Source organism: Chiloscyllium plagiosum, chromosome 24 (genome assembly GCF_004010195.1).
Source record: "Chiloscyllium plagiosum isolate BGI_BamShark_2017 chromosome 24, ASM401019v2, whole genome shotgun sequence".
Lineage (NCBI taxonomy): Eukaryota > Metazoa > Chordata > Chondrichthyes > Orectolobiformes > Hemiscylliidae > Chiloscyllium > Chiloscyllium plagiosum.
In genome coordinates, this window is record NC_057733.1 from 48,332,604 (window position 1) to 48,346,106 (window position 13,503).

The 13,503-nt window shown below is 44.1% G+C and overlaps 1 protein-coding gene across 3 annotated transcripts in view; it reads right to left on the reverse strand.

Annotated features, from left to right (window-relative positions):
• The window catches only part of smurf2 (SMAD specific E3 ubiquitin protein ligase 2), a 297,299-nt gene that overhangs the window by 40,256 nt on the left and 243,540 nt on the right, over window positions 1-13,503 (reverse strand). For all 3 annotated transcript variants that reach the window (XM_043715043.1, XM_043715044.1, XM_043715042.1), the window contains one exon: window positions 1,624-1,831. In XM_043715043.1, coding sequence (XP_043570978.1) covers window positions 1,624-1,831 — 208 coding nt within the window. The remainder of the gene's footprint in view (window positions 1-1,623; window positions 1,832-13,503) is intronic.

The following is a 13,503-nucleotide window of genomic DNA, read 5'->3' on the forward strand; positions in this document are numbered from 1 at the left end:
AACGGCACGACCAGCTATCCTAGTAGCCACACACGCAGACGACAAACAACATGAATTTGACTGGGACAACACTACCATTATAGGGCAAGCGAAACAAAGAACAGCCAGGGAATTCCTAGAAGCATGGCACTCATCCACAAACTCCATCAACAAACACATAGACCTGGACCCAATATACCGGCCACTACAGCGGACAGCTGAAACTGACAATCGGAAGCGGCAGGGACAGGCCACTATAAATGCCGGAGGAAACACCACAGAAGCGCTTCACAGGAGGCTCCCAAGCACTGAGGATGTCACCTAGACAGGGGACGAAACGTTTGCAACAAAAACTTCCAGCTCGGCGAACAGAACCACAGCAGGATTCCTAGCCTAACCATAGTATCTATATGGCTAGTCCGTTTAAGGTTTTGGGAGAAAGTAAGGACCGCAGATGCAGGAGATCAGAGTCGAAAAGTGTGGCGCTGAAAAAGCACAGCAGGACAAGCTACATCTGAGGAGCAGGACAGTTATGTTTCAGGCATAAGCTCTTCATCAGGAATGAGGTTCTGGTCAATAAATGGTAGCCCCAGGATGTTGATAGTGGAGCAATCAATCAGTGATGGCAATGCCATTGAATATCAAGGAGCCATGGTTAAATAATCTCTAGTGGGAGATGGACACTGCCTGGCACTTGTATGCCATAAATGTTATCCAGGTCTTGCTGCATTTGAACATGGGCTGCTTTGGTAATTGAATGCTCATATATCAGCAAGGAGTGTCCCTCAAGTAACACTGACTCCAATTTGCAAGGGCCTTGATGTCAAGGTCTGTCACACTCACTGCCCCATGGACTCCAGTTCTTTTGTTCCTTTTGAATCAAGAGTTTAATGAGTTCAGTGGTCCTGGTGGAACCCAAACTAAAGTGTCAGAGAGCAGGTTATTACTAAGTAAATGCTGCTTCATAGCATCTGCCATCTCTTCATTTCTGATTGAGAGTATACTGAAGGGGTGATAAATGATCAAGTTGCATTTTTTCACATTGCTGGGTGGATGCTAGCATCACAGTTCTTTTGAAACAGCTCAGCTGAGGTGTGACAAGTGCTGGAACAAATCTTCAGTACTGTTTTTGGAATGTTGTCAAGGCCCATGGACTTTGCAGTTACCAATGCCTTTAGCTGTTTCCTGATATCACGTGGAGTGAATCAAATTGGCTTATAACTAGTGGGGTGGGATGGATTAGCCACTCTGTACTTCTGATTGAAGATTGATGCAAATACTACAGCCTTACCTTTTGCAAGGATATGCCAAGCTCCTTAAAGATAGGAATATTTGTGGAGACTCATCCTTCAGTTAGATGTTTTAATTGTCCATCATACATGGCAGGCTCTGACTTTCAATTATTGCTTTTACTGTTTGACATGCAAGCAAGCCCAAACTGCAGCTTCACCAGGTTTACATCTCATTTTTGGATATGCCAGGTGCTGCTCCTACACTCTTAGTTGAGTCATGTCGAGGTTTCATAGTTTATTTTGCAGAATTACCAACATACCTGGAATTGATCAAAAACTTTAAAGCTGCAAGTTACATCAGGGCAGTTTCTGCCGTTTCAAAGAAGAGAATAAAAGGAGACAATCTCTATACCTCAAATATCTCTTCCCTGGAAACTTCAATTCGACAGTGGCCAGCCTGAGGCTGTTGCTGAGAGAGTTCTTGCCTGAGGATCTTGAGCTTCTGGACCAGGTCTCGTTTATATCTTGGCACAGTCAGGCATTCAGCTTCATCAGGCAGGAGGATTGGAGGTGCTGGTGGTGGCTGTTGCTGCTGTTGCTCTTTTAGGTGATTCTGACGACTGGATGGAGAAACAAAAGCAAAAAGGAAGAAGAAAGGTTTGAAGCTGATCTAAACACCATACTTCAATGCAGGTTATAAATGCGTGCCAGAAAGAGAGATACACTCCAATGAAGGTACTACTAAAATAAACTTCAGTCAGATCCTTGCTCATAGTTTCTACCATACTGTAGAGATAATCATTTGATTTAGCAATTTTTTCAAGAAAAATCCTTTTTATAATTAAGGTAATAAGTGCAACATTGAAAAAACAAATATGTCTTCAAACTTATCTGTCAAAAGCATACTGACATATTAAAATTTATTGCATATTTAAAAAGGAATGATTTCATTGTGGCACTCTCACTACACAGTTTTAGAATATATCACTGAAGCAAGAAGCTTTCTTGCTCTTAAAATAATGGATACCTTTCCAAACGCAAAAACATTTGGATAAAATTTAGACAAACTGGGTGGGGTTCACTGAAGAGATACAACATTGAGTAATCTTCCTAACAATTACTTCAGTTTAATTTTCTAGTATTTCATGATATTGGACAAGGTGACTCAAAAAACAATGCTAACATTAGCAACAGTGAGTGAACTTTTGAAATCAAAACAGAAAATACTCAGAACTCTGGCCAGCTTCAATTAAGAATTGAAAATAGACTGATCTTTTAAGCAGAGCCATAAAAGGAAGAACATTACCATAGTAGATGAAGCTACTTATATCATCAACAAACTTGGGAGCTAGGGAGGGAAATGTTTGGTCAGCAGTTTAGGAGGAATTGTGTCATAGGTACAGACAATGGATCACACAAATGACGAGCTCAGGCACAGCATAAGGAGAATGACAGAAAGAGAAAAATGTAGGTTTATAGACAGGAGCTATCTTTGCTCTCAGATTATGTTAGAATGGGGGATTCTGGTACAGCTATAAGCATTATAATGTAGACTTGGAGTCATACAGCATAGAAACAGATGCTTCAGTCCAACCAGTCCATCATGACCAGAATCCTAAATTAAACTAGCCCCAGCTGCTTGTGCTTGCCCCAAATCCCTCCAAACAGTTCTTATTCATTTGTCATCTAAGTATCTTTTAAATATTGTAACTATATTCACAGCCATCACTTTCTCTGGAAGTTCATTCCACAAGAACCACTCAGTGTAAAAGAAAACGTTGCCCCTCACATCTTTAAAACCCTTCTCCTCTCAGTTTAAAAATATGTTCCCAGGTCTTGAAATCCCTGACCCTAGGGAAAAGACACAAGTCGTTCACCTTATCTATCCCTCATGATTTTATAAACCTCTATAAAGGTCACCCTTCAATCTCCTCGGCTCCAGTGAAAAAGGTCACACCTATCCAGCTTCCCCTTATAACTCAAACCTTCCACTCCCAGCAACATGCTGGTAAATCTCTTCTGAACCCTCTCCAACTGGAGTATCCTTCCTACAACAGGCCAACTAGAACTGAATGCAGTACTCCACAAGAGACCTCACCAATGTTTTGTACTACCTCAACATGACGTCCCAACTCCTATACTCAAGGGTCTGAGCAATGAAGGCAAGCATGCTAAACGCTGTCTTAACCACCCTTCATGTTATGCAAACTTCAAAGAATTATATACCTAAAACCCAGGTGTCTCTGTTCTACAATACTATCCAAGGTACAACTTTTAATTGTACAAGTCCTACCCTTGTTTGTTTTACCAAAATGTAATACCTTGCATTTATCAAAATTAAACTCGATCTGCCACTCTTCAGCCCATTGAATAAAATATAGCTACAATTTAAATTTGTAATTGGAAATATTAAAAATTGCCGTTTATAAAATTTCCCTCTTTTTAATATCTATCTAATGTAGCTATTCGTACATATGAATATAGATAACAATGCCAAGGGGCTGTTGACAAAACAGGCATCATAAACGGTCAGTCTTTTCCTCACAAATTAACTTCAAACACAGATATTTCATTAAGAAACGTTGGATAAGCAGAGGTGGACCTGTATTTTACAGTCTATTACCAAAGGATTTGGAGGTCGGGAGGATACTGTTAAATCAAGTGGGCAACCTCCATGTAAACTGAGAAAATAGAAATCAAGAGGAGTAGGCCATTCAGCCCTTTAAGTCTGCCCCACCAGATCTTGGCTGATTATCCAAGTCACTGTTCCTGCTGTCTTCCCAAAACATTTGATCCCTTTAACCATTAGAATTATATCTAACTCCTTCTTGAAAACATTCAATATTCTGGCTTCAAACACTTTGTAGCAGAAAATTTCATAGGCTCACCATTCTCTGGTGAACAAATTTATCATTTCAGTCCTGAATGGCCTCTCTCATATCCTTAGGCTGTGATCCCTGCTTCTGGACTCCACAGTCAACAGGAACATTCTTCCTGTCTTTATCACATCTCATCGTTAGACTTTTATAGATTTCTGTGAGATTTTTCCACCCATTCTTGTAAACTCCAGTAAATATAGTACTGATCAATCTAGTCTCCCTCCATAGGGGCGGCACGGTGGCACAGTGATTAGCACTGCTGCCTCACATCGTCAGAGACTCAGGTTCAATTCCTGCCTCAGGTGACTCTGTGTGTGGAGTTTGCACATTCTCCCCATGTCTGCGTGGGTTTCCTCTGGGTGCTCTGGTTTCCTCCCACAATCCAAAAATGTGCAGGTTAGGTAAATTGGCCATGCTAAATTGCCCATAGTGTTCGGTGAAGGGGTAAATGTATGGGAATGGGTCTGGGTGGGTTACACTTCGGCAGGTTGGTGTGGACTTGTTGGGCCGAGGGGCCTGTTTCCACACCAAGTAATCTAATCATACTTCAGTCTTGCCATCCCAGGAATCAGTTTGATAAACCTTCCCTGCACTCCCTCCATAGCCAGAAAACCCTTCCTCAGATAAAGAAATCAAAACTGCACACAATACTCCAGGTGTGGTCTCTGTAGAAAGGCCCTGTAGAATTGCAGCAATATATCCCTGCTCCTGTACACAAAACCTCTCACTATGAAGAGGTTTTGTGTACAGGAGCATCTGCCTTCTTCACTGCCTGCTGCACCTCCACACCTACATTCAGCAACTGGTGGACAAGGACTCATTGCACCTTCCACTATCACATTTCAAACAATAATCTGTCTTCCTGCTTTTTCTTCTAAAGTGGATAATCTCACATTTATCCACATTATTCTGCTTAAGCCATGCACCCTCTCAACTTGTCTAGATCATATTGAAGCGTCCCTGCATCCTCCTCACAACTCACCCTCCTACCCAGTTTTGTGTCATCTGCAAGCTTGGTGATATTACATTCAGTTCTCTCATTTAAAACATTATATATTGTGAACAGCTGGAGTCCTACCACTGATCCCTGCGGTACCTCACATATCACTGGCTGCCACTTGGGAAATAAACCATTTATTTTTACTTTTTCTGTCGCTAACTAGTTCTTTATCCATACTTTTTAAAATTCATTTTTGTGGGCTGTGGGCACTGCTGGTTGGGCAGCATTTATTGCCCACCCCTAACTGCCCTTGAGAAGGTGGGGGTAATGAGCTGACGTCTTGAACCTCTGCAGTCCACCTGTCATGAGGAGATAGTGAGGACTGCAGATGCTGGAGATCAAAGTCTAAAAATGTGACGCTGGAAAAGCACAGCAGGTCACGCAGTATCTGAGGAGCAGGAGAATCAATGTTTCGGACATACACCCATCATCAGGAATGTGGGGTGGGGGTGGGAGTGAGATAGCTGGGAAGGCAAAAGGTCGGTGCAGGTTGGGGGGTGATGGTGATAGGTTGGAGCGAATAGGTGGGAAGGAAGATGGACAGGTAGGACGTTTCAAGATGGCGGTGCCAAGTTGGAGGGTTTGATCTGGGATGAGGTGGGAGAGGGGAGATAAGGAAACTGGTGAAGTCAATATTGATGCTGTGATGTTGGAAGGTTCCAAGGCGGAAGATGAGGCAATCATCCTCCAGTTGTTCGATGGCTTTGATTTGGTGGAGGAGTTGGCCCAGGACTTGCATGTTCTTGCCAGAGTCAGAGGGGGAGTTGAAGTGGTCAGCCACAGGGCAGTGGGGTTGTTTGGTGCTTGTATCCTAGAGATTTTCCCTGAGAAGTTCCATGAGTTGATGTCCTGTCTCTCCAATGTAGCGGAGACTAAATCGACAGCAATGGACACAGAAGATGAGGTGTTTGGATGTGCAGGAAAATCTCTGCCAGATGTGGAAGGGTCCTTTGGGGCCCTGGAAGGAGGTGGGGGGTGGGCTGTGGACCTGATGAGGGAGTCTTGGAGGAAATGGTCTCTGCGGAATGCTGATAGAGGTGGGGAGGGAAATATAGTTCTGCTGGTGGGATCTGATTGTAGGTGGCAGAAATGGCACAGGATGATGCACTGTATCTGGAGATTAGTGGGGGGAAAGGTGAGGACCAGAGGGATTCTACTGTGGTTGCGGGAGAGGCATTGGGCTCAAGGGCAGAGGCACGGGAAGTGGAGGAGATGCACTGAAAGACATTGTTAACCACATGGCAGGGGAAATTGCGGTCCTCGAAATACGTGGCCATCCAGGATACCCTGGCGTGGAACTACTCCTCCGGAGAGCAGATACGGCGGAGGCGGCGGAATTGGGAGTAAGGCTTGACGTTTTTACCAGGGGGAGGTATAGTCCAGGTGGCTGTGGGAGTCAGTGGGTTTGAAGTAGATGTCCGTGTTGACTAGGTTGCCATTGGAGACAAAGAGGGCCAGGAAGAGGAGGGAGGTGTCCAAGATGATCCGGATGATCTGGAGGTCAGGGTGGAAGGTGTTCGTGAAGTTGATGAACTGTTCAACCTCTTCGTGGGAACATGAGGTGGTGCCAATAAAGTCATCAATGCAGCGGACGAAAATGTGGGGGATGTTGCCAGTGTAGCTGTGGAAGATGCACTGTTCCATGTATCTGATGAAGACGCAGGCATAGCTGGGGCCCATGGCTACCCCTTTGGTCTGAAAGAAGTGGGAGGATTCAAAGGAGAAGTTGATCAGGGTGAGAACCTGTTCTACCACTCAAATGAGTATGTTGGTGGAGGGGTACTGGTTGGGTCGGCGGAAGAGGAAGAAAGCGAGAGCTTGTTTCCTAGACATTTTCCCTGAAAAATTCTGTAAGTTGATGTCCTGTCTCCCCAGTGTAGAGGAAACCACATGGAGAGCAACGGACACAGCAGATGAGGTGTTTGGATGTGCAGGAAGATCTCTGCCAGATATGGAAGGTTTTACACCTCTTGGCAGATGGACTAGATTTCCATGGTGAAGATGAGGCATTGGGGACCGGGAAATGAAAGCCATGGAGATGATGGAGGGCATAGGTGGTGCCCCAAATATACGTGCAGTCCCTGGACCAAAGGGGACTGGTCGCTGTCAAGATATGAGGAGAGAAGTTCGGTGGGGCAGGAGCAGGTGGAGATGATGGGTCGACCAAGGCAGTCAGGTTTGTGAATTGTGCGTAAAAGGTAGAACCAGGCAGTGTGGGGTTCCGGGACTATGAGGTTGGAGGCTGTGGATGAGAGATTCCTTGGGGTGATGGTTGGTCTGGGAGATGATGGTTTGATGATGGGAGGTGAGGGCATTGTTGAAGGGACAGTAGAAGGTAAGGTGGTGCCTGGCTTCAGCAGTGTAGGTGTCAGTGCATCAAACTACCACTGCGCCCCCTTGTACACTGACTTAATGGTGAGGTTAGAGTTGGAGCGGAGGGAGTGGAGGACTGTGCTTTGTGAGGGTGAGATGTATCACATCATCAACGTCGACTTCACCAGTTTCCTCATCTCCATTCCCCCCCAACTCATCACAGGTCCAACCTCCAACTCGGCATCGCCCTATTGAACTGTCCTACCTGTCCATCTTCCTTCCCATCTATCTGCTCCACCCTCCCCTCCGACCTATCAACATCATTCCCCACCTCCAACTACCTATTGTCTTTCCAGCTACCTCACTCCCCCACTCGTATTCTGCTATTTATCTCTCATGCCCCTTCCCCACACACACTCCCGATGAAGGGTTTATGCCTGAAATATCGATCCTCCTGCTCCTTTATGTTGCTTGACATGCTGTGCTTTTCCAGTGCCACACTTTGAACTGCAGTCCACCTGCTGTGAGTTTATCCACAATGCCCTTGGAACAGAATTCCAAGACTTTGACCCAGTAACAGAGAAGGGATGGTGATATATCTCCAAATCAGGATGGTGAGTGGCTTGGAAGGAAACTCGAAGGTGGTGGTATTCCCATGTATCTGCTGCCCTTGTCCTTCTGGATGAAAGTGTTCATGGCTTTGGAAGGTACTGTCTGAGGATCTTTGGCAAATTTCTGCTACTAAGTGTTGGTAGTGGAGGGAGCAGACGCCTGTGAACGTAGTGCTAATCAAGCATGCTGCTTTGTCCTGGACGGTAATCAAGCTTCTTGAGTGTTGTTGGAGCTGCACCCATCCAGGCAAGTGGGGAGTACACCATCACATTCCTGACTTGTGCCTTTTGTAGGTAGTGGACAGACTTTAGGCAGTAAGGAGGTGAGTTACTCGCCACAGTAGTTCCAGCTTCTGGCCCGCTCTCTTAGTGGCTGTATTTGTATGGTGAGTCCAGTTGAGTTTCTGGTCAATGGTATTTTGATAATGGGGGATTCAGCAATGGTAACACCATTGAATGTCAAGGACGGTGGTTAGATTGTCTCTTACTGATGACGATCACTGCCTGGAATTTGCTTGGCGTGAATGTCAGTACATATCCTCCCAAACCCATGCAATTTAATTTTACATTCTATGTGGGACCCTATCAAAAGCTTTCTAAAAGTCTAGGTATACCACATCACTTATCAACTTCATTAGTTACATCCTCAAAACGTTCCAGCATTCAAGCATGTAACTTTGTTGAACTTGATACTGAATCCAGAAGGCTGTAGGTACCCAAGCAGAAACTGAGGTGCTGTTCTTTCAGGTTGCGCTGAAGCACTGCAGCAAGCCTGAGACAGAGATGTTGGTCAGGAAACATGATAATGTGTTGAAGTGGTAGGCAACTGGAAGCTCAGGGTCTTTTTTGCGGACAGAACATAGATGTTCTGAAAAGTAGTCGCCCAGTCTGCATGTTGTTTCTCTAATGTAGAAGAGACTACATGTGAGCAGCGAATGCAGTAGACCAGATTCAGTGAAGTGCAGGTAAAGCACTGCTTTACCTGGAAGGTGTGTTTGGGCCCTTGGATACAAAGGAGGGAGGAAATGAACAGGGCAAGTTTACACTTACTGCAGTTGCAGGGAAAGTGATATGGGGCTGTGGAGGAATGTTGGGACTGAAGGAGGAGTGGACCATGGTGTCCCAGAGGGAATGGTCCTTGCAGAAGGCTGACGGGGAAGGGAGGGAGATGTATGCCCAATGGTGGCATACTGCTAGAGATGGCGGAAATGGCAGCTAATGATCTTCTGGCTGGTGGGATGGTAGGTGAGGGAACAAGGGGGACCCTATAGCTGTTGTAGGATGGAAGATAGGGAATTAGGGCTGAAGTGTGGGAGATGGGTCAGACCCAGCTGAGGGCCCTGTCAACTATAGTGCTGGGGAATCCTCGGTTGAGGAAGGTGGTGACATTTTGGAGGCCTCTAGGTGAAGTTGGCATCATCAGAACAGATAGACAGAGATAGAGGAACTGGGAGAATGGAATACAGGAAGCAGGGTGTGAGGATGTAGAGTCAAGGTAACTGTGGGAGTCAGTTGGTTTGTAGTGAATGCTGGTGGCCAGCCTAACCCCAGAAATGGAAACAGATGTTAAGGAACGGAAGGGAGGAGTCAGAGATGGACCAGGTGAAGATGAGAGCAGGATGGAAACTGAAAGCAAATTTGATAAACTTTTCCCAAACCCAGACAAGAGAAGCAAGCAACACTAATGATGCTGATATACCGGAGGAAGAGTTGTTGTTGGGAGCCGGAATAGGACTGGAACAAGGCAGTACCCCACAAAGAGACAGGCAAAACTGGAGCCCATGTGGGCATTATAGCCACCCCTCTGACCTGAAGAAAATGAGGGGAGTTAAAAGAGAAGTTGCTCAGGGCAAGAACACGTTTGGCCAGGCGGAGGAGAGTGGTGGTTGATAGGGACAGTTCAGGTCTTTTTTTCTAGGAAGGAGCAGAGAGCCCTGAGACCATCTTGATGGAGGACAGACAAGGGATTGCACGTCCAAGGTAAAGAGGAGGCGGCTGGAGTACGCAAACTGGAAACTCTGAAACTGACATAAACAGTCAGAGGAATTGTGGATATAAGTGGGGAGGGACTGAGACAAAGGGGAGAAAAGATTGAGTAGAGGTCAGAAGAGATGAGTTCTGTGGGGCAGGATCAGGAAGAAACAATGGGTCCACTCGGGCAATCCTGTTTGTGGATTCTGGGAAAGGATCAGAAGCAAGCTGTGTGGGGTTGGGAGACTGTGAGCTTGAAGGCATTGGGGGAGTGGGGGGGAATCACCAGATGAGCTAAGGTTAGTGACTGTAGCATACACAATAGCCTGATATTCCATGGCAGGGTCATGGTCCAGGGGGAGATAGGTAGAGGCATCTGAGAGTTGGTACTTAGCCTCTGCAATGTAGAGGTCGGTCCACCAGACAACAACAGCACCATCCTTGTCTGCATAATTACAATGTCAGGTTTGGATCTGAGAGCAGAGTGCAGTCAGTTTGTAGACAGTTGGGCTAGAATGGCTTTTCTTTTGGTGGGGAGTTGAGGCAATCAATGTCACGTCAACAGTTCTCAATGAACAGGTCAAGTGCATAGATTCTCAACCCAGCTCTTCACCCACCTCACAGCTGCCCTTGGAAACTGAGGGGGGAGGAAATGAACATGGCATCCAGTTAAGATCCCAAAGTCATCACTACACACCTCTGCCCCAAAATGATGGAGAGTTGCTGGCCTCTGATCTGCCAGCAAGCCTCTTTAGGCGGGTGTTCTTGATTGCCTCAACAATTTTAATCAAGGGGTTAGTATGCGTGCGTGTGTGTATATCCAGCAGCATCTTGTAAAACTCAGCTCCTGTATGCTTTTTGTTCTTAAAGTACAAGCAGAGCTCCCAGAGCATTATACACTGGTTTCAATCAGTTATTATGGGATAAGTTTAAAGATGTAAAACGCTGCAGTCTGAGGCGACTGTCCGTTTGGAGTTTGCACATTCTCCCCGTGTCTGCATGGGTTTCCTTCAGGTGCTCCGGTTTCCTCTTACAATCCAAAGATGTGCAGGTTAGGTGAACTGGCCATGGTAAATTGCCCATAGTGTTCAGTGGTGTATAGGTTAGATGCATTAGTCGGGGTAAATGTAGAGTAATAGGGTAGGGGAATGGGTCTGGGTGGGTTACTCTTCAGAAGGTCAGTGTGGACTTGTTAGGCCAAAGGGCCTGTTTCCATACTGTAGGGATGCTTAAAAAAAAGCTTATTTTCAAAGTCAATGCATCAAAAAGGTAAACTTCTCTGCTCGAGTTTTCCCCCTCTTCTAATATGCATGTTTCCCAGTAAACGTGAGAAAGAAAGAAATTGGGAGAGAAGACAGATAATGGCAGTTGTGACTATACAGTATTTCAAAAGTATCCCATGGTTTCACTGTTTTCTCAAGTTGTGAAAGGCAGTTTTTACTGCATATTTTTTCTCCTAGAAAAGAGAGAACATTTATTCCTTCACTTCCCACTGAGTGACAAAGGGAGATGAAACTGATTCATATTAGGAATATTTTCCACATTTGCAGCATTATTTTAAACAATGTTAAGTGCAGTTTGCAAGACTTCACAGCAGGGGCCCTGATGCAGAGCAATGAGAGGGTACAAGACAGAAGGAAAAACAAATTTTAAACAGCATTCTGCCAAATCTGCACTCTTCTTTAGCCTGACTCTTAATCTTATTAATGCTGCAGCTGTAGGAGAAAAGGCACATTCATAGACTAAACAGGGTCACTCTGAAAGTGATGCTAATTCTGAACTGCTGATTCTTACTTCCACCTATTGTCAAGACAGAAAAGGAGATCTCAAATTTACGGGTATCATGCCAATCGCTGCACCTTTGATCTAAACTCGGTACCACAGCATATTCCAATGAACTTATTGGCAAGATATTATTGCTTACAAAATGCTGTTTGCGTTAGCAACCTGGCTGAGACACCATCCATGGCTGGCTGACCACAGGAATGAGGGAATTTTTCAGTACTACCCACTGGCAATAAAACTAAAAATTCTTGGCAATTTTTGCAGACTTCTGCAACTCATAAACAGATGGTTTTTCAGGTACTTATAATTCATTGTTTTAACAATAAGGTTCAAATAGCTCCAATTTGAAGGACAATAAAGTTATGCGACCATTGCACATAACCTAGTTACTCAAACACATTTTTAGAAAAGAAACTGGCTTCAAGCAAATCATTTCCACTCCTTTAATGGAAATGTTTTTACAGTAATATCCTGTGCCGTAAATGAGTTGTTAAAACAGGAACTAGCAACTGCATAAAAGGTGAAATGGGGTTCCACATCTGATTCATGTTAAAGCATGATTTTCTTTTTAAACAAAGCTCATTAATTGCCCCAAATTTTTAAAATCGTGGAGTCATGACTTGTAATATGAAAATAATAGTAGTATTTCTCGAGAACTGCTTGTACATTTTTTTATGAAGATTAAATTTGTATTCACATTTACACAGCTGGGTTAGCCCCTTGGGGTGCACCTGTGTCATAACATAGTCACTGAAACTGGTCTTATCAGCTAAGCAGCTCATCTTAAGCTTCTTCGCATATTCAAAAGGCGTTACCACATTCTGTATTGAAACCACTGTGATAAAAGAACCAAAATTGTAAAAATTGGAAATATGATTTCATCTGAAAATAGTTATTCTGATTGTTGTCTTACTCTCTCCCTCTTACAGTCACAACTGTGACTAAAACTCAAAGTAAATTTCCTTTGCTTCAGTCACTTTTACACAAACAGTAATTTTTCTTTGGATTAAAAACCTACTTTCTACTGCTTGCAATACACACACATCCCAATTATGTGGCAGGATGATTCTATGAATAAGCCAGGCATATACTAGTAGCATTACAGGTCTTATAACATGGGCTCATGTTGAGAGTTATCCACTTAGCCAAAAATAATCACTTAACATTTATGTGAGATTTGTGAAAAATCCTACCTTTCATCTATGATCCATCAGTGTGGGAGGTGCACCAATAATGAACTCCATATTAATCAATTCAAAACAACAAACTTACATTTGCTCCTCAGAGGATGTCCCACTTGTGTCTCTATAAATCATAGCAATGTTACTTTGGAACTATTCTAATCAACATATTACTTAATTACATATCTTCAAGATGTAATGCAACAGCCAAATGTAAAGTTGTACACCGTGGCTCAAACGTTGCAGTGCCAATTAAAACAGGGTAATCAATGCTCTGTGTAATTGAGATAGGATCAATGGGCTGAATGGCCTGCTTCCACACTTTAAGGATTAAATCAGGAACGTTTTGCATTGTTAAATGCAAAGTTAAATGTGGAAATCAGGCCATTACTGTTCATGCCATTCTTTTTCTGAGTAGCAAAATCTTGCCAAAAACTCCACATTGAAATGCATAGAAAACACACAAGTTCCTATACTTACTTGATAAGTATAAACTGAACTTGTGACAAAAGTTAAAGGCTTGACTATTTGGTGTAAGGATATTTTTAATAT